Raw genomic sequence first — 25,875 nt, forward strand, 5'->3', positions numbered from 1 at the left:
TGAATGTTATAACCATGCAAGAGTCCTTGTTAGCAGGCTTTGTGTTCTGCATGTGCGCCGTCCTTGAAGGCGAACATAAAACGAGAAATGTGGAAATCTCATGTTTAAATAATATAACATTAATTATAATAAATGTTTTATCAACTCAAAACTGCCTTGCTTCTATCCTATCAATATCTGTCTTATCCACACTATGATCTGCTATTAATTTTAGATCATATGATTTTGTTACATATACATTTGCCAGCGGTAAGACCTTTTTAAGTTGAAATTATTTTAAATGTTCCCAAATCATAATTCCTTATTGTGATTTTTACACTTTGAAGGATATATGAAGACAGTGCAACTATAACTACACTGTAACACAGAAGATATGAGTGTAAACAAGTTAGAACGCCCTACACTTCTGCACAGTAGACTAGAAAAGTCTGATCAGGGAAATCTCTTTTCTGTATCAGCGTGAACACCTTTCCCTGCAGTGGGAGAGCTTTTCCATCAGATCAGAAAAGTACTTAAAGTACTCTACACTCTGAGCATATGATGGATCATATTCTATCCATTTCTCTTTCTCCTCCCAGCAACAAATCCCATAGGAGATCGCCTGTTATGTGAATGACTGCAGATAAAATTCCATATAGAAGCTGCGTTGTAGAAGCATCAAGAAAAGCAGGTAGAACAGAGGCTTTATTGTCAGTGTTTCCATAGCAAAGCCATAGATAAGTCAATAGTACAAAGCACTCTTGCAAACATAGGAGGTAGTTGACACTGAGTCTTCACTGAGCATTATGATATGCATAGAGAAATACTATGGCCATATTGTCTCTGTTTCAAATGTGTCAGAGGAAAACCCAAAGCTCCCTGCTTTCTGCTTGTAGTGCAGAGTTGTACCATTGTTGTGCTATTGTAAATTCACATCTGCTTAAAGTATAAAAATCATACATCTAATAATATTCAGACCAACATATACATAATCATCAGTATATAAGAGAATCACACTCATAAATACTTTATATTATATGCTTCATATGATACTGATTATTGACTTATGTAACCCAATAGGGGCATTTTACGCAAAGTTTGGCAATTATATGAATTCGGTTGGATTACATAAGTAAATGAACAATGTTACAGTTACGTATAAATGAGAGGTGTTTCTCCTCCACACCCTCTTACATGTCCTCCATATTTAAACATTTTGTCTTTGTGCACTTATGCTTCCTCCGGCTCCATGACCCCCTCTCATTAACAGGCACTCCGTGGGTTGCATGCCCGCAGCGCCACCCCAGCCAAAGTACTCCAGGCAAAGGTGGAGAACTTTGCAGGGCACGTTCCAGCTCTGCTGATATATGTAGACGCAATCCGATGGAGCCGCTTCGCACCAAAGGTGTTGTAATGTCCTGGGAGGACTTGGTCAACCTGTTAAATGAATATGCCAGTTGGTAAACAAATAATGTACAATACATGCTACATCAGTTCCTAAATCATCAGATGTGACACCCTCAAGCATCATTTCTCCAGGTAAACAACAATCTGTATCAATCAGTACATGATACATATCTCTGATTTAAGGATGGTTTTTAGATAAAGCTAGTAAATCTTTTGATTGACATGGTAATCATATTTTCCCTTCTTAACTTCTATTTTCTAACTGTAAAATCCCATGTCACTGAGGGTAGTGAATAAGTCAGCTCAGCATCTAAACTGTACATGTGATAGAAACTTCTGGTACGACCAAACAGAACCATGAAGCCTTTTAGCTGATGGAAGGGGATACCTTGCGCATCAAAGCTCAATTGATGAGCAAAGATGAGCCGAAATGTTTAGGCCACCTCTTGTGTTACCTGCTCGCTGTCGACCAGCCCGACCAGGCGCTCACAACTACTGATGTAGTCACTGACGCGGCTGTAGGGCAGCCAGTCGATCATGGCGCCGTCATACACCACGTCTCCACTGAACAGCAACTTATTGTCACGGTCGTGGAGGCAGATGCTGCCCCGAGAGTGACCAGGCATGTGGAGCACCGTCAGCTGTCTGTCTCCCAGGTTGATGACATCACCTAGACAGGAGAGAGGAGAGAGATGGTATCCTATTTTTACAATCATTCACACACGAAATATAACTTGTACCCTTATGGTCATATGCATCCCATTCCCAGATTTGCACCCGGGCCTTATCTTCCTCATAATTTGGCAGGCTGGAATCAAGCCAGGGTTATATTTTTGTAACCATGATGTGTGGAGTCTTGGATATTCAGCATATTATTGATTTGGTCCAGACTGGGTATGAGTCGCACAGTGTGACAAAAGGGTGAAACTGACAGACCAAGCAATGGGATATTTTAACTGCACTGCAGCAGTGGCTCTGACACGGCAGAACAAGTGGGACCGACGGTGCAGCAATGACACAACCATAACAATGTTAAAGTGGCTGACAGGTAAAGTTTTGGTCCAAACTCCAACAAAAGCAGAGCTGCTCATCTCAAATGAAGCATCCTTTGTGATACAGGCTTTGTGAAACAACTATCCTGAAATTAATGAAAAATCTAAAGGTGCAGAATGTGAGTTTAACTTATTAGTGACCGATTTGCCTGTTGGCACTGTGGGGTGTGTGGCCAGTCTCTGCTTTCTCTTCTTTTCTTTATTGGATGAAACAGAATCAGCCACTGGCTTAAAATCGGGCTGCTTTGCAAGTAAAGATGACAAAAGCGAAAATAAAACCGGCTTTTGTCATCTTTACTTCTCTGCACTCTATAAATAGCCCATTTGATGTTACGTAATAAGACCTCTCCAAAATCTTTACCTGTTAGTCTGTGTGTGTCTGTGTGTGTGTGTGTGTGTGTGTGTGTGTGTGTGTGTAGCACGTCATCTTTGGTCTTCTGCCAAATTCATTGTCCAGTAAAATAGAGCTGAATGAGCAAACGACAGCTAGAGTCCAGGTGCAGCCAGTAAATACTGGCTAATGGTATCGACCACGATGCTCATCCCCAGGCAAATGCATTCAAACCTTATGACCTAGCGTTTGATCACAGATCCACTATCCTGCGATATATCATATCTGCAAAAGCGGCCCCTCCTACCTACCCTCCTGCAGTATGTGTGTGGGCTGCACAGCCTTGACTTTGTAGTGCCTTGCCCTCCATCCTGGACTGGGAGCCTCGGCTATCTCCCTGTCGCTGAGCCAGGTGACCGTCTCGAAGTTGTCCCCGTTGGCCAGGGCATCGACCTCGGCACTATGGACGCCCACCTGTTGGAACTGATGCAGACCACCCGAGTGGTCGAAGTGGGCGTGGGTGGCGATGGCCAGCAGCGGGTTCTTCCTCTGCGGATCTTTGCCGAGCAGCCCCTTGGTGTCGATGTACTCAGGTAAGCTCCTCAAGCCCAGACCAGTGTCTATAACCACGTCCTGGTGCGTGCCGCGCAGCAGCCAGATGTTGGCCCGGTTCTCTGACTGGTAGAATCGCTCCTGGATCCAGAAGAGTCCGTCTCCGAGCGATTTGTGAGCGTACCAGTCGGCTGCAGACATCCCAGTTCATGCACTTGTCGAAGTAAGCTGGTGTGGGTGTTGTCAGGTGATTTTGCGGCGGAGAGCTGCGACTAGCCTTCTAGCTAGAGGTGCTATGTTTTCATTGAGGTTAAGGCGATGGGGGCCGCTGACACAGCCTTGTAGGAGGAGAGCATGCTCATTGGGCGAACAGGCGAGTGACGACGGCCTGAGCCGCGCCACTATTGGCTGTAAACCAAGCCACGCCCCCTCAGGCGTCACGCAGGGGCGGGGCTAATTAAAGCCACATTTCCACATGCTGAGTGTGGTGTGAGCGTTGCTTTCCACGCCGGGTGTTAGCAGAGCAGCACAAATCTTAGATTTAGCTGTAAATTTAGTGATTTCGGGAGTTAATTTACGTGGCGAACAAGAGCGAAAATCGGGTAGCTGAATGTTAATGACAAGTAAACCAGACAAGTGAAACATGGAGACTCAGTAAAGGCTAAATGCCACTTTATAGCCCTGTAGTACATAGACTTTTAGGGTTTTACGTCTCCACATTAGGAGCAATTTACTAACAGCCCCTTAGTGAGTATTACAACTCTCTGTATATGTTGATGTGTTTCCGGCATAATGTCAGTGCTGACCAACGTTGCATAGCAGGCAGGGTGGAGGAACAGGCGACGCTGTGCTGCATTAACTTGTTGTGTCTACACGTGTGTGACAGTGAAGTGACTGAGGACATGTGGGCTCTGTGCTGTAGGTACAGAGGAGGCTTGCAGCCATGGCAGGCAAGGGTCGTGGAGTGGCTGCCTTTACTTTCAACATTGAGGCTCTGGGCATCGGTAGGGGCAGCATGCCAGAAGCCAGGGTGGGGCCCAGCCCGTTGTTTCCAGTAAGTACCGACCACACTTTGTCTCTCTCTATCACTCTCTCTCTCTCTCTCACACACACACCCACACACACACACACACACACACACAAATGCAGAGATCCCACGATGACATATCACATTGCGGTATATTACATTCACCTTAAAGTCCTCAAAGTGTTAAATGGCACAAAAATTTCAGAATTCACCAGAATCAGGTAACAGATCACAGAGGCAGGTGAATTTTGCATGATGTACAAGAAATGTGTATATTTGTATTTGCATGAATAAAGTTGTGTGAAAGGGTGACAGTCATAGTCATGTTAAGAGCCTGTTTGAAACAGTGTCCCATAATGTGCCTCTTCCATGAACATCCTCTGCTGTAACAGACAAACTATCAGTTGCTCAAGTATGCTTCTACTATTTTCTGCATGATGCAGCAAGTAGGGGGCCAAAGGACAAAAATGATCTTTGGGCCCCTATTGACCCCTCTTCCATATACTCTGTGTGCATTGTGTAAGAATCCTCATGCATTACAGGGCCCTTCAAGGACACTGCACACAATACATGACAGTTTGATTATATGTTGCACACAGGCCCAGAGACCAACCATGACATTGTGATTTGGTGGTATGTATTCCCAAGCAACTTTGCATTACATCAGATAACCACAAACCAGTTCACATGCTTGGGGCATTTGAGGTCAATTCTGCCCTTATGGATATTAACCCTCATTTTGTGTGAGACACCTCTGTCTACTGGCTCGAGTTGAAGGACCTCTAAGGACATAAGTTCAGGATGTTCTGTGTCCATTTTATTCCTTTACTTAAAATGTGGAGTGCATTTCTATTATACATTTGTATTGTACATTTATTTTTTAAGTTAAGTGATTCCATATCCTCGGTATCCTTGACTTGTGCTTGAATGAGTTTATGTCGAAAGGCCCCTTGACAAGTGTTGCACCAATTTTTATTTATGTAATTAATGCCAAATATTTTTAAGCAGATATTTGTTGTCTATACCATAAATGTGGTGCACCAATGCTTTGCAGGATGGAATCCAGCTGGTCTGAATTTTAATTGTTCTTATATCACCTAATTCAGTTTAGGTTCAGGATCAGTGTAGTAGAATTTTGTACCACTACTGGACAGCATTTTATTGCAAACAATCAATGTAATTACACTCACATCAGTTAAAGCCAAATCTGTTAAAAAAGGAGGAGGTAATACTTGAAGTGCACATTTTTCCGTATGCTTCCACATCTGCTTCATAGTGTTGATCAAAGGTAAACAAATCTACCTATGAAAGAGAGAGATAACTGTTAGACTTTATCTTCTTCCACTCTCTATCCCCCTCCAGAACACAGACTTTAAACCAGTTCCACTGAAAGTTGGTGAGGATGAGGACTACATGTTGGCCTTAAAACAGGAGATGAGGGGAACGATGCAACGGCTGCCACACAACATCAAGCCTCAGTCCAATAAAGCAGGTGAGAAGGAGAATAGTGCATTAGAAACCTGACATCCAATTGAAATGCTATGGCAAGACAATTGCCTGCTGTTAGGAAAGATAATGCAGCACTTAGGAACTGAAACATTTAATTAGAGTCATATCTGGAAAAGGAGAGAGAGGCTGATATATGGCAGAAATATTGGGTTACAGCTGCTGTCTCATCTGGCAGTTTTAATATGATTCCTATGGTCTGGCCTCACCGGCATTTCAGAGTTCCCTTGGTCAACAGTGAGCTAAATATATCCATAACAAGTTGTAAATAATGTCTTCTCATCAACGTTGTCAGATGCATAATTATGGTGCTTTGTATTCACAAAAAAATTTGCTAACTGTAATTTTAATGGCGGGGAACTTCATAGATTTTATCTTTAACAATAACTGGTTTTGTTTAGGACTGGTCTGTGATTCTATAGTTGAAACAGAATCAAATTTGATATGGCTGAGAATCAGGAGTAGCACCCAGTGGATGGTGTTTACACCTGTGGTCCTGCTACTATTACTGAATGTGATGTGAGAGTGAACTGGGACTTGTTTAAGTGCATTGAGGCAGAATTTGTTCTTGTTTATATCAAAACAGAAGTGGAGAGATACACGGAGAGATACCTAAGGCAAAGCCAGATGGAGGATGAGGAATGGACTCCAGGTACATGCATAACACACTGTAATGGGACTAGAGCAAACTGAGAACAGATGGAAAATAAAGTAAATATTATTCTTGATATTCTAGACTGGAACCTTTTCCCAAAAGAATTGATGCCCCAAAAGAAAAAAACTCGTGCTAAAGCAGGTATGTTAACACCTATTTTGTATGTAATTAGCTGTCAGTCTGTAACCATAAGGATAAAGACAAAATGCTGAAATCCAACAGGCACAAAGAGGAAAACGGTGAAGATGTCACGCAAAGACACAGAAGATATGCTGAGTAAATTAGATGTAAGCTTCTCTTTCCTTGTTTCGATAACTGAGCCTTACATGATCTGTCCATTTTGTCTTGATGTGATTTATCAATGGCGTCAAGTTAGCACAGTATTTATGAGCTTAGGATGTACTGTATATGTACTTAGCAAGAACTATGCATGCCCCTCTGAGCTAGCAAATCTTTTACAGAAATAATTTAATTCTAACATGAATATTTAAGGAACTGGCAAAGAAAGATGACGGGAACCCTGAAAAATCAGATGACGAGACCGAAAAGAAAAAAGGGAAAGAGGGTGAAGAGGAAGAAATTGAAGAGGAAGCATATGATGAAGAGGATATTGAAGAGGTTAGATTAATAATGATAACCTGAAATCTTCATCGCAGAATTTGGTAAATACAAATTTAATGTGGATATTTAAGAATCAGTCGATTTGACTTTATCTTTGTTTCTCTGTAGGAAAATGACTACATAGAAAGCTATTTTGACAATGGCGAAGATTTTGCTGCGGACAGTGATGACAATATGGATGGTGAAGCAACATATTGAGACGGCATGAATCAACAATGCAAACTCAAGCAAGTGTACACTGTTGAAGTAAACAATCATTGTGTGATTGTGTCCACAGGTTAAATGTTGTAGATATGTTGGAAATACTGTTAAGCAGAGTTATAGTTTTGTTTGCAATGTGATCTTAAGAGCCAAGTCTCTTTAATGACTTATGTAAATAAGAAATGCCAAACTATGTGTACACTGGCAATAATTTATTCAAAATAGATGTATTTATTTTTCAGCCTGTAGCACATTTCCACAGGTTGAAAGGCACATACTGTCAACAACACAAAATGCTTTGTCATAAAATATCATGTGAACATGGTGAAAATAAAAGGGCTATATAACAAAGTCTGAAATGTCACATAATTATAAGTATTGTATGAGTGTCATTGTGGGAATACTGTGCATTTCCCATTTTCCTCACCATGCTCCTCACCAAGTTTTTTTCGAAACGGGGAAAAAAAGCAGTTCTCTTCAGGCATGCTGAAATTATGAAAAATTCAGGAAACTTTCATGGAATTTCAGAAACACAATTTAACTGCAACTCCCAATACTGATAATGTAAGTAAAAACTAATGCTCAATCGTGGTGAAATAAATTATGTATTAAACACAATGGCAGCATCCATATTTTTCCAACAAATAGCACTTAAAAATTACTAGCATGGCAAAAAAATATAGTTAGTTCAAACTGAGTAAGTTTGAGAAGAATTCTGTTTATGTGGTTTGAGAAACCACATTCTCTCAACCCTATAAAAACAACTGTTTCCTCTATAAAGTGACTATCCAAGTCACACAGATTGCATTGATGTATTGAATCGATAAAAATTATTCAAAAATGGGAAGATCCACTCAGTTTTATTAGGTTTCTGAGTTAGCAACAAACCTGTATGTAAAGTTATAATCCCTCGCTATGTTTTCTCATGCACTTCACCATCTCCTTCTTTTTTCACATCAGGTCCCTGGGGATTCCCATTCACCACACTTCCAGCATTATTTCCAGGTCCAGCCCCTCCATGGTTGTGTTGCTCATTATGATGGGGAATTTTACTGTCATGGTCATATCTATAATGCACGTCGACTTGTGTAGGAGTGCCATGATGGCTCCCATCGGCTTTCATAAGAACCTCATAGTACAGCAGATAAAACACAGGCGTGACTATACCAACAACCAGCATGATGGCTACTGCCGTCCACCATCTCATGCCCCAGTCTGCTCCATAATAAGGGTCCTTTCTCTGTGCTGGTTTATACTCCACTTCTGCTAGCAGTGGCTGCTGCTGCTGCAGTGTTAAGGAGGAAACAACCTCATTCAGGCTGTTCCGAGACGGGCCTGTGGATTTCACCAGCCGCTCAATGTCCTTGTCCTTCTCTAGGAGGAATCCTTCTACACTGTCGGTAGAAGAAGAAGAGGAGTCTGTGGAGGACTCAGAAGGGAGGGAGGTAACAGGTGAGATCTGAGGCAGGTGCCTGGCACCTGAGGGGGAGGCAGATTTAAGAGGACCAGTGCTGTGAGTCTCGGTGAGGACGCTGAAGCGCCTCACAGGAATCTTAACTGAACGCAGGGCAAAGAAGTCCTGCTCTGTCAAGAGGTTGTTGGCACGCTTAATGTCAGCCACCTGGGGAACATATGGAAGAGAGATGAGTTTAGTAAAATGCTTACAGATAGAAAATGCTGTTAAATTTACTGTTCTATGAACATTCTGGATTATGACACAGCCATGAAATCTGAATGGAGCTCTTTTAACATGATGGCTAAAACTATGCATATAATAAAATACCAATAATATTCACCCTTCTAAAGACTTATGGAAACAACAATCCAACATATTACATGAGGAATCTGTTAAATCAAAGCACAGCCACCCAAATTAAAATGTATTAGTGTGGTAAACACTGCCTATAACATTAAATGTGTTAACATCTGTTACTTAGAGGGTAAAAATAAAATGGTGATATTAAGTTGTTAGATCAAGTTTGACCTCTAAAACTCTAGTTAATAAATTAACCTGGATACATACCATGGATATGTTCATGCCAATCTCAGCCATTAACTGTCTGATTTTAATTTGTAGTGTCATTTAGCAGCCAAGAGCATTTTAATTACCCTGAAACCATGTCCGTGTTGTAAACTTTCTCTCATTTCATTGATCAGGAAAGAAATGATTCTACAACTGATGTGGGAGTACTTTGTTAGATAACAGAATAATAATTACTTTTTAATTCATTTTATACACCATATATTTTCTGCTATATTAACAGATGTCTTCTTTGATTACCTAAAAATAAACACCTCTGAAGTACCCTCTGTTGTTACTGGTAAGTACTTAAAGATTCTAAAGACCAGTGAGGGCATGGAGGGATCTGGATGTTACTGATGTAAAGTGTGTGTGTGTGTGTCTGTGTGTGTGTGTGTGTGTGTGTGTGTGTGTGTGTGTGTGAGAGTGTGTGTGTGTGTGTTTGTTTCACCTTCTGTCCAGTTCATCCAAAACCTAAGTCTGGAAACTGTCATTGTCACTGTCAACTGTTAATCATTATTTGACGCCACCATTTGGTTCTTCTAATTTTGTTCTTGTTGCCTTTTTCCTCACTAGTCTGGTGGCTGTATACAGTAATACTTGAAGCAGTACAGCAATGTCCTAATAATGCAGGGTGTAGTAACAGAGTTTGATCCAACGCTGTCTTTGTACAGACAGAGGAGTTCTAAGTAATCAAAAAAGTAGGGGCACCTGTAGGAATTGTTTGTATTAACTTTCAAGGCTTAATTTGCTTCCATTGTTGCAAGAAAGCTGTAAGAAAACACATGATATAGACATACAGAGACGTACTGAGCAATGGTATTGCAGGGCAATGCTGTTCAGAGTGTCACCCTCTTGGATATCTCTGGTCAGGTAGATAATATCGTCCATCTTCTCTCTGGAAGTGCTCCTCCGTAGCCTTTCTCTACCTCGAGGCCGCAGCTCATAGCTTTCCCCATCCTCCTCTGACAGGTCATTCTCTGAGCCATTGTTTCCAAACAGATAGGCATGACCACCATTGGAAGGCTGCACCACGGTGGCTGACTGGAACCCATAGTGCTGGCTTCTACTGGACATTTTTCTTCACTGTGTTGGCAAGAGCAGATATAGGCTTGAGTACCAAATCCTGAACTTGTACAGCATGTTCTTTAGGGATACCAGCAAGGTTTGTTTTACCCTGAGAAAAATTTACAGAAAATAATATAGTTTGATCTAATTAGCTGCTTCGGTAAGTTGGAACAAGTGCCCATATAATAGGTTGTATACCTTAAAACACTAGAGGGGTATCCTGTGAGATATGGTACATTCAAGCATGCGACTATTCAGTCATCATTTTCACCACTTTTAACCCAGGAGGGAAAAGTGTACAGTGGACATCCTTACAGCTAGGAGCTACCACTTTGTACCATTTTAGCTGTCCATGTCATTTATAACCACTTACAATTCACACTATAGAGATATAAATTAACTGAATAGGTAGTGTAGGTTGCAGGGGAGTTCACTTATACTAATTATACGTTTCTTGACATGTCTCTTGTAGTTCTTGACATTTTACTTGCAGTTAAGATAGATAGTGACGCTTATCATACTGGGAGCGTCACTTATCAGCCTTCAGGATGTCAAGGTCCCCTGGTTATATAACATTTTGGTTTCGGGATACATGGGACGGGACGTTATCCTGACATTCTTCTACCACAACTTTAATACAACTGCTGTGATAAAAAAGTAGATTTCACTCTTGGTTAGGGTGTGAACCAAATGCCATGTTCCTAAGCCACACTGATGTTAGCCAAGTTAGCAGCTGGGAGTCCAAGGTATTCATAAACGCACCTTTTTCAAGCGCAGGGATGTCATTAACCAGTTTAAGCTTGCAAAGAGTTAACGTCACGGTGGTTAAAAGCTCAGGTTAGCCACAATTTAATTAACCAATTAGCTATTATTATAAAACAGTATACTATTGCAACACCCAAGTCTGAGTCACCACACAAAAGTCAAGCCCATGTCGTCGTCCACTTCAAATAACACCGTAACTTCAGCAACACGTCTCTCTAAGCCGCCAAATCAATATCTTAGATAATAATTGGTCTTGTGCTGACAGGAGTGTAATGTACAGCGTACGTCCACAGTGCAGCTAGTTAGCACAGGCTAGGCTAATGCTAACTAGCGTCCACCTATGTTATGTGGATAGTCAGGTTTGGACCGTTCTGTCGGTCAGTGGTCAAAGCTGATGAGTAATGCGTTCAGAGGAAGTCACCAGCAACTGCATTTACCTGAAAAAGTGAACACCGATCAATCAGTTGTCCTGAATAATATCCATCCTACTTCCAGAGGATTATCTTCGGTCTCACCTTGTCGTCGGCTTGTTGCTGCTACCGTTCACGCCACGTCAACAGAATACTTACGTAATGACGTTATCACTGACGATTCAAAACACCTCTCACTTTTGATCACAAGATGGCGCTGAAGGTCAAGTTAATAGCTGACAAAATCCCTACCTTTTAGAAGTAGACTGTGCATCTACTAAGATTTTTGGATAGAAATTAGTTTCGGGTTACTATTATATTCAGACTTAAGTATTCATATCTGTGCTACCTAGTTTAGTTTCCCTAAACTAAAAAAAAAAAAAACAACAACTAGCCAGTGAATACCAAATACTATGGAGGAGAAACTCAACGAGGTTAAAACTAAGCTACCTAAAGTCAGTTTACTCATTTTAAATGTTTGGTAGCATGTATCAAGTCTACTCTACATGATGTAGATAGGTTACCATTGCCACTCCTAACAGCTAGCCGATGATGTAGCCTATTTAATGCTATGTGTACTACATCAACATGGAGCAACATTTTCGGCTATGTTGATAATGATGCAAGCGACATTTCCTATAAAACTGGTGTATTCGGGCTAATTGCAAAATTGCGTCAAATTTCAAGTTAGCCTGCCACAAACCTGCAAAAGTTTACGTGGAGTGCTAACTGCGACTGAAGAGAGGGGCAGCAGCTGTTCGGGGGGTCTATGCCTGTTTGGCTCACAGGGTGGAGCTGTCCGCCGCCACACGCTACACCCTTGAGAGACAAATGGGATTAAAACATCTCGTCTCATTAGGTATCGGCCGGGAGACGAGCTGCAAACTAATCTTTTCTGCCGGGACAGTGAGTCGTGCGTACAGTAGCAGTAGCTCTCACATGGCTGCAGGAGCCCGGAGCTGCGCGTAGAGACCGGGGAACCGCTCCGGCTCTGTTATTTCTCCCGGCTTCAGTTCCGTCAGATGACATACGCGCTTCATCCCATGTTGTTCACCGGGAACCACAACCTGCCGAAGGAATAACAGATTTCAGTGTTTTGTTTTTTTTTTTTTTTTTTTTTTTTTTTTATGAAGCACTACAACATGATGCAGGATTTGGCTGCTGTTTGAGAAGAGGAGGAGCTGAGGACCCCGGGAGCGCTTTTCGATGTTATCCTCAACAATAAAGATATTGTAGCAATTTATCTTGGACGGAGAGGCCAAGCAAGGTGTCAGGTAAGTTGAAATTATTTACTTTATGTGTCTTTTCAAGTATGTTTCTGTTTGTCGTTGTGAGTAGGCTAACAGTAAGAATGTGTGGCGAACAGCAAAACTTTATAGTGGATTAATTTCATAGAGAGACTGGGGGTGCGATGAGATCGCTTTGTGACACATGGTTAGATTGTCTCTTGGACAGTTCAAGCGTATTAGATTTATTTTTCAGTAGGTGAGTCAGTAATGCCTGGTGACTCCAGGCGCTTTTGCCAGTGGTGGATTAATAGTGCGGAGAATAAAGGAAACAAATGAGTAGCGATTCTCCTCATCAATTATGCCAGACAGCTCAAGCAGACGTATTGTATAACACCATAAGAAAACGATTAAAAGTGGTTGGCCACTGCTAATTTCTTTTTGCATTGTGCCAAAAATCCCCCTTGGAGCAGCTAATAAAATTGAAAAGCCTAAATATTGATTCAGCGCAATCAGTAAATGAATGGTAGCCCATTGAGGACGGAGACAAACGCTTCCATGGTTACATTCAGGATCTCCAGTGTGATTACTGCGCTTTGTGTGGGTTTTCTCTCTCCCACTGAAATACAACAACAATTCAAGAGGAACTGCCACACATGGTGAGCTGGAGACCCTCTCATAAAAGCTCCGTTGACTAATCTATAGGCTTACTCGGGCCATAAGTAATCTTGGCACACTTTGAGTTGCGCACATGTGCTGATACTGTTAAATAAACGAGTGGTGCCTGTAGCCTCATTGTGCTGCTGCTTCTTTGCGTATTTTACGCAGATGTCCAGGCTCCATAATTTTCACCAGTTGATGGGGTGGGGTTTTTCAGTCCTTGAATAATTGAATACGTCCACCTTATCTCTAATTGATTTGACATGATGTCATCTTGCTGCGTCCCTTGCAAATCTCTTTTGTTGCCTCCTCTGTGGTGCCTCAGCGGAGGAAAATCCTTTTTCTCACTGGGGTGGAAGGGAGGGAGCTGCCTCTGTATCCATTCAGCACTTACACCTGCTCTTCCTCAGCGCCAGCCTTCACTCTTCACCGTCTCTGAAATGTATCCTTGTATAAATGGGTAAATTATTCAGTCAGTTGAAGAATTACAGCTGTCCCTCTTTGTTTGCAAAGAAGCAGCAAAACTTGCCATGAAACGCTCACAATTTTATTTCCTCAAACCTTCAATCTCTGTTTCCATCATCACAAACCTACATGTCACGGTCAGTCTGTTTTTTGTAGATTTGGTCCCTCTAAGATCCTCACTAGCTCAGAGCCCAGGGCTTTTGTTTGTCAGTGTTTATGTCATCGCCTGGCAGGGGTCAGCCCCCAGTCGCCTGTGTGCGAGGGTCTGAATGTGATTCACTGGGCGGAAACTGTTTTACTGCCTGCCTCTCTCCCCTTCTGTCTCACCCCCCCTAATGGCTGCACAGTACAAAAGGGGACAGTGCCATAAACAGAGCTTGTTCATTGATGAAAGGTGCTCAAGTGTTGCACATTGCAGACAGGATGAGATTGATGTTTGCATGGGATGAGGGGACTCACATTCTCCGTGTGTGGGGATAGAGGGAAATAGTAGATGAGGGCACAGCTCTCCACACACTTCACCGCCCTGCAACAGGCTGCGCCCACCTATGTGCACCGAGGATCACTGTTGGGGGCAAGAGTTGTAAAAGATGTCTTTATCTGAGGAATGAAGGACATTTGTAAAGTTGAAATAGAACTTTTCATGGGTTGATAGCTTCTCTATATATACAGATATTCATGATCCTCTTTGTGAGCCACAAAAGTTACATAATACCTCCAAGACCTGTCTGCACTAGTTATATTGAAACACAAGTTTTTTGCTTGTTTTATGACATGTGTTTTGAATCTTACCATTTTCTTGTTTATTCATACAGCACGTTATTTACAAGTAAATTAAACACAAAAGGTTGGAGTTATCTTTTCCTTATTGAGTGTTCTGCAATTGCGTTTTTCATGACGTGGGAGGAAAAAAAAACAGCAGACCTGCCCACTATACACCTCTTATTAGCTATGGTCTGGTTTTCATTTCCACACCTCGAGAGGATAAAATGTTGCGCCTACTTTCCCACTTCTCTTTTAAATTCCCATCTACTTGAGAAGAACCATATAGTAGAGCAATTCATAATCCTTTGGTGCAGGACAGTCCAGATGTACACCACAAACTTGCTTCTTTGGCACAATATTGAGAGCTGACTGGACTCACTGTAGGCTTATTAGAGTTTATGAACCATAGGTGTGAACATTTTTTAAACATCAATCCAAATTCCCGAGACATTTTTTTGGAGCAATAGATTCTTTGCCATGCATTTGTTCAAGCGCAGGTTTTCCCCATGCTTTTTAAATGCACTACAATATTATAGGGGAAAAAATAAGCATGAGGCAAACTGGGAAATAGAACAAAAGTTTTTGCACATGCACACATAACCATGAGCCTTTGGTGCTTTTTAATTTAAGATGTTTTTGATGGCTGTACATTTAAACCTTTTTCTATTAGATTAATTTTCTGAGATTAATTTTTTTGAGGTTTAGAGATGGCCATTTCAAAACAGAAGTTAGTTTGAAGCCATCTCAGTCAGTGTTTGGTGTCATTTCAGTGTATTGCTTCTCGATTATGTGATATTTGGCCAATGTGGGGAAAAAAGGCACTGCTGTGGGCAGACAGTATAATTAAGGCTCTCAACTCCACGAGGAGACATTGAAGAGACTGGGAGGATACTATAAGGTCAAAGAAGAAAATACAAATGCAGGAAAATGACTAACACAGGATAAAAGAAAGTGATTTATACCACAAATACAATAGAAACAAATTTTGGTTTAAGTGTAAAATCTGATGTATGTCAGCAATTTCTGCTGAACTAAATAATCTAATAATACAGGACCTTTGGCTGTGTGTGCACATCATCCTGTTGTTTAAACTTGACTGGGATGATCACGTCTGATGCCGCCATGTCTGCAAACCCTGGTGAAGTTGATTTTAGATTTAGTGAATGGGCAAATTTAAGTCATAAAGAACTCTCATAATGTTCGCTGGGATTTGAATACTTTGTTTTCAAAAATCATTTGACAGTTCATGCTTATGCACAGGAGACAGTATCATGTTTTAGTAGTTGTTGTCCTTGGAGCAGAGGGACAGGAAAGTGGTGGGCCGACATCAGTGGCCAACAATCCTGAGGTCTCTTTAGTGGGCCTGACCAACCGCATATTGTTCCCGGTGAGAGGATTCTTGTACGGTTGCTGCAGTGAACCCTCGGCCATGACCTCGCTGTCAACTCTCATAATCACACACTCATACATACTCAAACACATGTACACATACACACACGCTTATTGTTATATCTCACGCTCTGTAGAGGCAATGAGGAGCCCTTCTACATCTGCCCAGCATCTCCACTGGAGTATAAAACTTGAACTCTGACCTCTTGTGATGTTAGAAGAGGTCACATAGGTTGGCCTTGGAAAGACTTTCCAACCAGCTGGAGTCTACCGGTTCGTCCTACAATAATAAAGTATTGTCAATAAAAACACTGCATAAAAAATAGTAAAACATTAATTTAATTTCTAATATTTCTGCAATATGCCCACTTTATTCTGTGGTAATTTAATTTAATCCAGTTAAACTAAAGCAGCTATGTTTCATATCAACCTGCAAACTGCATGGAAAATCTGTGCAGGAGGCACGCAGAGCAACATCCTTTTCTCGGATATCAAAACATAAAGAAAAGTAAAAGAACTCTCAGGAAGCCTGTGTCCTCTGGTTCACATTAGCTTGGCTAGACTCTGTACAAATTAAATTAAGTTTCAAGGACTGTTTAAAGCACGTATTCTTTTTTTTTTTTCCTAACAGTTGAATGGCTTATTATCCCTATAAACCCACATAAACCTGCTGCACAGCCTAATTTGATAAATGAACACACTCTGGTTGTTTTTCACTGATCCCTTTCTTTAAATGCACAGACCCCTACGTGGTTTCCTCTGTCTGGCCATAAATCCTTGAGTTTTACCCTGTGCCTGGATGTTTTTGAGGGAGCCACGTGGAACACATCCCATAGTGCCCCCCACTTCCTGTCTTAATTTAGATATGTTGAGTGGGTCATGCTGGAAGGACATCATGGCCATCCATCCCTATACCCTTCCTTCTTTGTTAGTACGCCCTTTGCTTCTCGCGAGGGTCTTTGTGTGCATGTGTGTGTGTGTGAGAGAGAGCGAAAATGAGAAAGAGTGGGAGAGAGAAAAAGTGTCAGGGTGCCTATTTAAAACATAAACCTGTTGATGTAGGTCACCCCCCACCCCCCCACTTTCCAATCTGCTCTGTCCTTGAAACCAGCCCGGCTTTCTTTCTTTTCATGTCTTTCTCTGTTTATCGCTCACTTCCCTCATTGTACTGTAGTTGGTCATGGCAGAAGAATTCCTCCAGGAGGTGGGGGTGGTTGATCCGAGCATGGCTGAGATGTGGTGGGGTGTGTTTATTGTTGTAAAAAGATGTATTCATCCACTTTCTCTGGATGCCAGTCATTATACATAGACTAGTCTACATCTTTTTGACCAAAACATCTCAAAAGATTAGGATCACTTTGTAGGAAGAAGGAAACACACCCTACAACTTTGTGTGAAACACTGTAGAGGACAAATGTTTTACATTAGATTGAAATGCCAAGATAAGATACCTCTGAGTTTGGTTAGCATGTTTGTGTAAAGTGTGCAACAGAAGCCACGCACACATGTATGTCATGTACACACCTACAAGTGCTTAATCCCACGTTCACTGTTCTGTAACAAACACTGGTGTGAATGGCTGGTTTTGAATCGGCGAGACAACAAACTTGATGCCCAGCTTGATGTGAGCAATGAGCAGCACATTTTAAATAGTTTTTGTTACATTTTTCTCCATGATAATCAGGATCTGTTGACCACACTTGTTCAGGGATTTGCTTCCTCCCCAATCCTGCCATCTGGCCCTTGGTTTTCCATTGCTGCAAAGGCCTGAAAGAGGGGCTCTCCCACACCTACTGTACCAAGGATGTGTGTGCTGTGCGTGTCCTTGTTTAGGAGTGATAGAGTAGAGCCGAGAGAAAAGGAGAAAGTTTGAATAGGATGGTTTGGATTCTGTTGGAGAGGAGGCTGGCATGCCAAAAAGTGGGAGAGAGAAAAGAATAGAGAACTGTGGCAATGTTAGAAATGCACACAAAACACAAAAAGGAGCATGAGTGAACAAAAGCCTGCTCCTTAAAATTGTGTGCTGGTCAGTGAATCGTAAAGTCCCACTTCGTCTCCAATGAAAATACACCCCCGTTCTGGGTTGTCTCTCTGTTTTGGGAACTCTTTTGAAACGCAATTAGCATTTCATCCAGGCCCAACCAGTTACATGCAATGAAGTAATACCCTTTCTAATTTGGCCCTTTGGTCTACAAGGCTGTGGAGAGCACAACCTTGTTTAATCCCCTGAAAGTGCTTTTCTGTCTGCCTCCATCTCTGTGTGTCATACAAACTAATCAGTCAGCCAATGCTCAAACTGGAAGACGCTCTAAATTGCTCATGCACTGGTTCCTACTCAATTGGAACCACTTTCCTTTTTCTATATACCTTCTTTCCCACTATTTCCTAAGAAGAAGAAAAAAAACTCTTGTTTTTAGTTAGGGATGCGAGATGCCATTTGCTCAACTTAAGAGCAGCCGACCACGGCTGTGTGGACAATGCCTCTCTCTCTGTTTCTTTTTTCACAGTAAAATGCACACTTGATTGGCAGCCTCTTGCCCCAGAAGGAGAAATGCCTGGTTTGAAAAGTATCGTCTGACAATAGCTGGAAGGCTGACCTCATGCATTTTTTTCTTTAGAGAGGTATTCATTCAAGTGTTTTCTAGTTCCCCTTGTGTGGAATGGAATAATTTGGCTGCAATTCAGGACACTGCCATCCTCATTTCCCCAAAATCTTTCTCCAACTTCTTGTTGGACTAATGGTAGGTTTTCTGTTTTTACCCTCAAAATAAACAGAATTCTGTTTTTCGGCTAGAGCTCTCCAAAATAAGCCCAGTGAGTAACACAGAGTTTTTGTCAGATTTAATGATGTATGTTTTAGCTCTACTCGCTTATTAAGTTTCTTAATTTCTTTTCCCCAACTTCTCTGTATGGCGAGAACATTCACTGATCTAAAAATACCAGAGGCAGAAACTACATGTGAAGTGCAATTATGGGCTTATGTGAGTTGACCGGGTATGGCAGCGGCGGCTACGTCGGGCTGAGAACGGACGGTGGGTGGTTTCTGAGGTAGGGCCCGACTCACATTCGGCTGGTGGCATCGCTAAGCGTGGTGTGCAGCTCAAACAGAAAACAATCCAATAAACAGAGCAAAGGAGGCACTGTGGTTTTGGGCCCAACGCATAGCCCGAGACTATTTTTAGTTTTCAATATAAACTGAACTAATACAGCAGCCATTCTATGAAAAGAGAAACATTTTTGTTTGTACGCATGAAATGACACAATAGTATTATTATTAGGTTTTATTTTATTGTATTTTTTGTTTGGTATTTTTTTAATTAATTCTATTTCAAGATATTTTGAGCGAACTCTGCCTCTGCCTCTGCCTCCTCAAATTAGGCATTTTTCAGAATTAGTCTGACCTCTGAATAATAACCCGGCCATTCAACCACAGGGCACTTCCATTTTCCAGTGTGTTAGCAACCCTATAGGATTGGCTTAGCAGTGATCCCTTACATTCTACATAAATGCAGACTGATATGCTTGAAGGCTCATTATCACTCCTTTCTGTATGCCTTTCTGGTTACCACACCATCTGTCTGTGCGTGTGTTGCTGTGTACTTATCTGTTTATCTGTCAGTTTGTGTGGTCGGTTTTTAGTGTGAATTTGTACTGAGGAGACACACAAACATTCCAGGAACACTGTTATATTAGTTGATGTTAATGACAGAGCAGTTTCTTTCTGTGGCCAGACTGACTCCAGATCACCGACCAGAACTGTAAGATTGATGAATGAGATCCCACTGCGGGCCTCCCAGTGTCTGACAACTGAAGATCACGTTCTGTGTGTGTGTATATGTGTGTGCATGTAACTAACTGCCAGATATAACCACATGCTCTTTACCAAGGGCGTCTCAGGACCAGGGAAGCCTCAGGGCAGGGATGCCGCATGGGAAAGCCCTTGATTAAAATTCAATAGACTGTTATCCCACTCACCCTCTACCAAAAAGAAAGTAAGAGTATTGCTTTCCACTTTTAAAAGCTTTTTTTTTTCTTTGAGACAACTCTGGCAAAAATTGATAACAGATACTGTATTTAATAAGACAAAGAATTCAAACAGATTTCATTGTTAAAAAGAGAAAATTTAAATTCACTCACTGTCAAACCTGACACATTTGTGCTCACGTAAACTTATGTCAGCTACCTAATCACCTCATTCAACGCAGACGGCACATGACACGTTCAATTCCGTGAATCCTGCAGTGTCACGCTTACTACCATCCTCCGACTGTGAAGTCTTAGGCATGCAGTGAATAATTGATGCTAAAGATTACGGCACAGAGGCCACTGTCAGGAGAAACCATAGAGGCATCAGCAGCGTGCACTGACCCCAGGAGCAGCCCTGCAACCAGACACCTCCTCGGCACCTCTGACAGAGATATCCAGTAGATCAGTGAGTGAGTGAATGTGTGTGTGTATGTATGTGTGAGTGTGTGTGGTGTGTCCACAAGGGAGCCAATGCAACAGTTTTTGTGAAGACGCTCCTAACACCAGAGGGACTGACAGGTGATGGGGTCAAACCACCAGCACTGGTATTATCACTGTGACTGGCCATAGTGCTTATCATGTTTGAGCTTGCAGAGAAAGCCGCCTATCTGTCACAGAGATACAGGAAAACAAGTTTGTCTCCCAAGAAGAACTAAGTGATAAGATATGTGACAGAGAGAGATCAGCAGATAGAGAGGTGTGAGTAATTGCAAGTGGATACTGATGGGATACTCAACATGTACTATACGTGTGTTTGTGTGTACATTTGCATGTGTGTATGTGCGTTGCCTAGGCACTATTGCCTCTACCTTTGATCTGAGCTTACCGGATAAAATGAGTGGACTTAAAGACACAGTTGTAGCTCAGTGCCCAAGACTAAGAAACTTTCCTGGCACGCACAAAGTCTGCTTGTGCAAGAGAACCATAATTCTAAATGACTCTGCATATTGAAAAGAAAAAGAGACGTTGGCTGGAAGTATTAAGTACTGGACAAAAATGGTTATGTTGAAAGCAGGTTCAAGGTCAAGGCTTAACTAGATAATAATCCGATTTAAACTACAGCTTTAGGAATTTGTACCTTATTGTTTGTGAAGAATGATTCAGGATTGTTCCAGACCAAAGGTTAATTTTCATTTGAGCTTGATGACTAATTAAAGAGAACATTTGACAATGCATTATTGTTCTGCAGTGGATGAACATAATGATGTGCTTCACATATTTAGCCAATACTATATCTAGTGGATAATATATATTTATTGGTTATTGGTTATTACTTTGTGAAAATAACTCACTTACTTTGTGAAATAAAGTAATGCAATAGAAAAGAAGAGTCAGCTGACTGAGGTTGGAATCACAGAATAAGTCAATAAAAGCAATTTTGGATGTTCAGAATGTGAAGTCTCTTCAGTTGTGGTGTTGTCTGTGGCTTGTTAGGGCGCCAGGTCCCAGAGTCCTGGCCCCAGCCATCATTTTCTGTTCCCTTGGCCGAGGATATTTGTGATGGACAGCGTGTTTTCATGCATTTCAGAGCTCTCCAGTGTCCTGGCCTGTCACCCAGCTGTCTAACTGAGCATTGAGACCTTGCATTTTGGATGTATATGCTGTGTGTGTGTGTGCGCACACACGTGACTGTGTCTCTTTGCACCTCTCTACATGGACTCTGACTCCCAGCCTTATCAATGTCAGAGGTCTGCGCCAGGCACTCCATGCTGCCTTTTGCTGTGACAGACAGATCCTTGGTCTCCCTGTAACCCCCGGGGTCAGGGTTGGCACAATGCATGATGCCAGCACAAAAAGTGCCTTGCCTCTTATAAAACAGACCTGTGCCATCCACACAGCATCTGCTGTGTATGAAACCCTTTGAAGGCAGCATCTGGGTCAATGGATGCGAAAGGGACCACCCCTCTGTTTTGGAGTAGGGGGTTAGGAGGTTAGAGGGTTGGATGCTTGCTACCATCCATCTAAAAGATTGTGGTCTAAGTGATGCTAGGAAATCATTTGGAAGTTTGGGAGTGGGGTTTTGAAGCACAAAGATTTGCTGAAGAAATAGCCTGAGAGAAGTTAGAGCTTTTGTTCTGAAAACTGAAAGCAGGGATGACACGGAGAGACTGAGATTAAATTATAAATGTCCTATTCTACCTGATAAAATTGTGATGATTTTTAGTAAAGTTTGAAAGCTGTGGTGAATAAGGTATTGCCATAACTATAACAGACATTGCCATTGCCTTAACCGTCCAATGTAACTCAATTGTGCAGGCAAATATACAAGCAGATGTCCAGACTGCATGTACCCTAAGGTGCACTGTTACCCATTAGTGTCAACTAGACACTAGCGTAGACTATTACTGTGGAAGGCAGTGTCAGTGAGATGGTGCAAGAAAGAGGATTTATAGCTTTTCACTCAAGCTCTCAGTCAGTGATTCAGGAAGTTCCCAACCCCAGGAGAGAGAGCAGAGCGAATAACAGGATTTATTTAACCCTGGCCCCACATTGTCCAGCGACACACTCACCTCTCTTCCCCCTTGGTCTCCCCTCTGTTCCGCACTGTCCAGCTCCGCTACCCACCAGCTCTAAATCCTTTTTTGATGGATTTCCCAGCAATCTCTCCATTGCTGGCATTTGTGTGGCACATGCACACACGCACACATGCATGCACACACACACGCACACATGACATCACAAAAACTCTCACACAAATGCATACACTGTCTCTCTGTCACACACATTCACATCTGTATCAACTGACTGACTGTATCTGTCAACCAACAGCTTCTAATGCTGATGCAGTGTCTTATTCTCCTCTCTAAGCTGTCAAACTGATTGATGGATGGTTGCTATTTAAAATCTTGCCAATACTGAGAATAACTCAGATTGATATAACAGCAATGGAACATTTGAAAAATGGGATATTTTCAATGTCCAACTTTCCTAAATGATTTCTGCGAATGAAAACAGAACCAAACAGCATGACTTCATCCACCGTAGCTGCTGATGTTCTTTTTGAACCTTGTAATTAAGAGCAAATATTTTTTTTTAAAGACCTTACGTGTTCATACTCTTGGCAAGGCTGCGTGGTGCAGATCATGAATGGGATGGGTAAAAGGCAGCTGGGAGGGAAAGGCAGGACAGAGTGGCCACAATTTAACTTTAAGATGGCTCCACCCCACTTGTCATGCTGTGTTGTTTTGTTGTGCTAACCATGACAACTGTCTCAGCAGCCGCATCCAGTTTTAGGATTATTATGGGTGAGAGAGCTGAGCAAGAGTGGATGGAAGAGAGGAGAGGAGACAAGTGGGCAGGAGAGGAGAAGTGGAGGACAGAAATGTAGAAGGGACAAATTGAGAAATGAGGTTGATTGGAGGAGGCAGGAGAGCAGAAAAGATCATCAGAGAAAGAGAGAAGAGAGGAGAGTGTTGGCAAAGCAGAATTGCACAGGAGACTGTCTGAAGCTGTATGCTGAAATACTGAAAGTACTTTGATTGATCACATTTATTCTTGTATTACATTAAATTCATGTGGTAAAGAATAATAATAAACTTAACAACAACTGCTTTAGCAGTTATGACAACAGCTGCTGGAATTACAGAATAATGTTATGAATCACTTAGACCACAATGGCCAGCAAGCCTGCCAGCCAGCCCGGCTGCACATTTTCAAAAGTCAGTCCTTCTGAACATCAGGCCACTCAATGTTGTCTGTAGATTATATTAGATTATATTAGTTTTAATCTGTAACTAACTGTATATATACTTCACTTCATATTCACTAAAACTTTAATTGGCTGTAACTTTGTTAATTTATAAAACTCATCAAAATATACCCATATTGCCCTCTGCTTTATTTCAATATGTATATTATGTCTATCTTTCCTTCATTTAAAAAAAAAAAAATTCCTCCTTATGTTTTCCCATTTTCTTAGGAATGCTCCCTGTCCTCCTGCTAGCTGGGTTGATTCTGGCTCTGTCCATCCCTGGCACTACGTCTGAGTCAGCCACACTGCGGTTCCTGGGGCAGACTCACTTTGTTGTCAACGAGAGCAGCACAGCTGTGGTCCGGCTGGTTGTGGAGAGAGTGGGAGACCCGGTCAATGTGACGGCTTTGGTTCTGGTAGGACATGGGACAAGCTCATCATTGATAGTATATTGTCTATCAGTCCTCAGCAACCTTTCAATTCACCTATGATATTATGTCTGTAACCAAACAGAGCCACCCAACACCATGAAACATCACATACTACATCATGTAATGCAAAGAAAAATCAGTCACCTTGCTTTGTTGCTGGGCTGACACTTCTGTGTTCAGTGAAGGGGAGAATCAGTGATTCTTTTTCTAGGGCAAACAGTGGCATAACATCTAACACCTAGTGTATCCAAAGAAAATTTCTTGGAAATCAGAGAATGGGTTGTGGCTTTATGTCCTCCACATAGGGGCCTGTGTCAGCTGCTCACAGTTGGTGTCTGGAAAGGCGAGCTGGCCATGCAATGGAGTGTGGTTGGGAGTTTCCTATGACTCTTGATATCTTTACCATACTTTTTTCTTACATTAACTATTATACCTGGGCCGCCTTAGGAGTTAATTAAATACTATAATGTCAGTCTTCCTTGCAGGAAATGAATGGGTATAAACAGAAGAAGAACGCAAAGCAGATTAAGGCACCAGTTGAAAGGAAGGAAAGAGACAGGAGCACAATAAATTTGCTGGTGGAAAGAGCAGAAACAGGCAAAAACATCAAGCCTTAGTCATCCCATTGACTTTGTGGTCTAAGGCACACATCATGTACCTGCAACATCCTGGATTCAAACCCGTTTTTGGTGCATTGTACCAAGTTGTCTCCAACTCTTTTGTGCCTTTCCTGTTTCTCTCCATTTTATACCTTCAAATGAATGCAGGAAGTATCCCAATCAAACAGGAAATACACAAAGAATCAGGTATCTTACTTTGGTGAAATGGTGAATGATACAATTTTATATTTGCTAATTTCTCCTAGCTAGAGGGAGTTGACACAGGGGACTTTGAAGCCATTAATGCTGCAGCCTTTCTGCTGTCCACTGAGTCCAGTAAGACTATCTTCATTGCTGTGAAAGATGACAACTTGCCCGAAGCCGATGAGACTTTTACCTTCAACCTTGAACTACAGGTAAAGGCCCATTGTTTTGCATTCAAGTTTATATGTGTGTTTGTGTCCCTGTGCGCCGAATATCTGTTTGTGGATTAATGATGACTCCCTCTTCCTACCTCTTTCCCCTCTTGAGCGGTGAGATTTTTTCCTCAAAGTCCCACTGTTCTTATTCTGCTCCTGACCATCTTAAACCCTAACCCCAGCTACTAAGCAATAGTGAGTCGGGGTGTCACATAGTAAGCCCTGGGAGGCTCCCAGCTGCAGGGCCTTTGATGTGTGTGCTCCATAGGACTTTTCCAGGACTGGCGTGGGTGGGGCCAAATGTTGTGTGCGCCTCTGAGGTTCCCCACTAAAAGACACCTTTGTGAAAAGAAACTAACTTTGACAGCCACTGCTTCACCACACATTAGATTAAAGTAATTCTCTCTTTCACTGTCCCCATTGACTTCGATGGGCATGTCCGCTCTGTGGATTTCATTTCTATATATATTGTGTGTTCACCATTGCAAGTGACACACTATAATAGATGAAAGCTCAGTCTGTTACAATGAATGAATGGATTGGAAAGTGCAGTAACATCTTTTCATGCGTTTTGAAACTTTTTTGCTGACAACCAAATGCACCATATCAT

The 25,875-nt window shown here is 41.9% G+C and overlaps 4 protein-coding genes across 7 annotated transcripts in view; 2 read left to right on the plus strand and 2 right to left on the minus strand.

Annotated features, from left to right (window-relative positions):
* Positions 1-666: 666 nt before the first annotated feature.
* mblac2 (metallo-beta-lactamase domain containing 2) lies at positions 667-3,651 on the minus strand. The gene is made up of 3 exons (XM_071482615.1): positions 3,081-3,651; positions 1,842-2,056; positions 667-1,416 (listed from the first exon to the last, which is right to left on the minus strand). The coding sequence occupies exons 1-3, from the start codon at positions 3,520-3,522 to the stop codon at positions 1,243-1,245; spliced, it is 831 nt and encodes a 276-aa protein (XP_071338716.1). The 5' UTR covers positions 3,523-3,651; the 3' UTR covers positions 667-1,242.
* Positions 3,652-3,807: 156 nt separating this feature from the next.
* On the plus strand, positions 3,808-7,381 carry polr3g (polymerase (RNA) III (DNA directed) polypeptide G). 2 transcript variants are annotated; one of them, XM_071482622.1, is made up of 8 exons: positions 3,808-3,923; positions 4,244-4,375; positions 5,711-5,840; positions 6,441-6,506; positions 6,591-6,650; positions 6,732-6,796; positions 7,002-7,127; positions 7,239-7,381. In XM_071482622.1, the coding sequence occupies exons 2-8, from the start codon at positions 4,265-4,267 to the stop codon at positions 7,326-7,328; spliced, it is 648 nt and encodes a 215-aa protein (XP_071338723.1). In that variant the 5' UTR covers positions 3,808-3,923; positions 4,244-4,264; the 3' UTR covers positions 7,329-7,381. The 2 variants fall into 2 exon arrangements, with proteins under 2 accessions (XP_071338723.1, XP_071338722.1); XM_071482621.1 differs by having other exon boundaries at positions 3,810-4,068.
* A 147-nt stretch (positions 7,382-7,528) lies between these two features.
* Positions 7,529-11,773, minus strand: lysmd3 (LysM, putative peptidoglycan-binding, domain containing 3). Of its 2 annotated transcripts, none has more exons than XM_071482618.1 (3): positions 11,622-11,773; positions 10,162-10,437; positions 7,529-8,952 (listed from the first exon to the last, which is right to left on the minus strand). In XM_071482618.1, exons 2-3 carry the CDS (start codon positions 10,426-10,428, stop codon positions 8,245-8,247), a joined length of 975 nt encoding a protein of 324 aa, XP_071338719.1. In that variant the 5' UTR covers positions 10,429-10,437; positions 11,622-11,773; the 3' UTR covers positions 7,529-8,244. The 2 variants fall into 2 exon arrangements, with proteins under 2 accessions (XP_071338719.1, XP_071338720.1); XM_071482619.1 differs by having other exon boundaries at positions 11,700-11,758.
* Positions 11,774-11,960: 187 nt separating this feature from the next.
* adgrv1 (adhesion G protein-coupled receptor V1) overlaps positions 11,961-25,875 on the plus strand; it is a 108,582-nt gene continuing 94,667 nt past the window's right edge. For both annotated transcript variants that reach the window (XM_071482616.1, XM_071482617.1), the window contains exons 1-3: positions 11,961-12,868; positions 24,045-24,232; positions 25,113-25,262. In XM_071482616.1, coding sequence (XP_071338717.1) covers positions 24,047-24,232; positions 25,113-25,262 — 336 coding nt within the window. In that variant the 5' untranslated portion in view covers positions 11,961-12,868; positions 24,045-24,046. The remainder of the gene's footprint in view (positions 12,869-24,044; positions 24,233-25,112; positions 25,263-25,875) is intronic.

The sequence above is a fragment of the Trachinotus anak genome, unplaced genomic scaffold (genome assembly GCF_046630095.1).
Source record: "Trachinotus anak isolate AG129_WGS33_773 ecotype Australia unplaced genomic scaffold, CSIRO_AGI_Tana_v1 ptg000008l, whole genome shotgun sequence".
Lineage (NCBI taxonomy): Eukaryota > Metazoa > Chordata > Actinopteri > Carangiformes > Carangidae > Trachinotus > Trachinotus anak.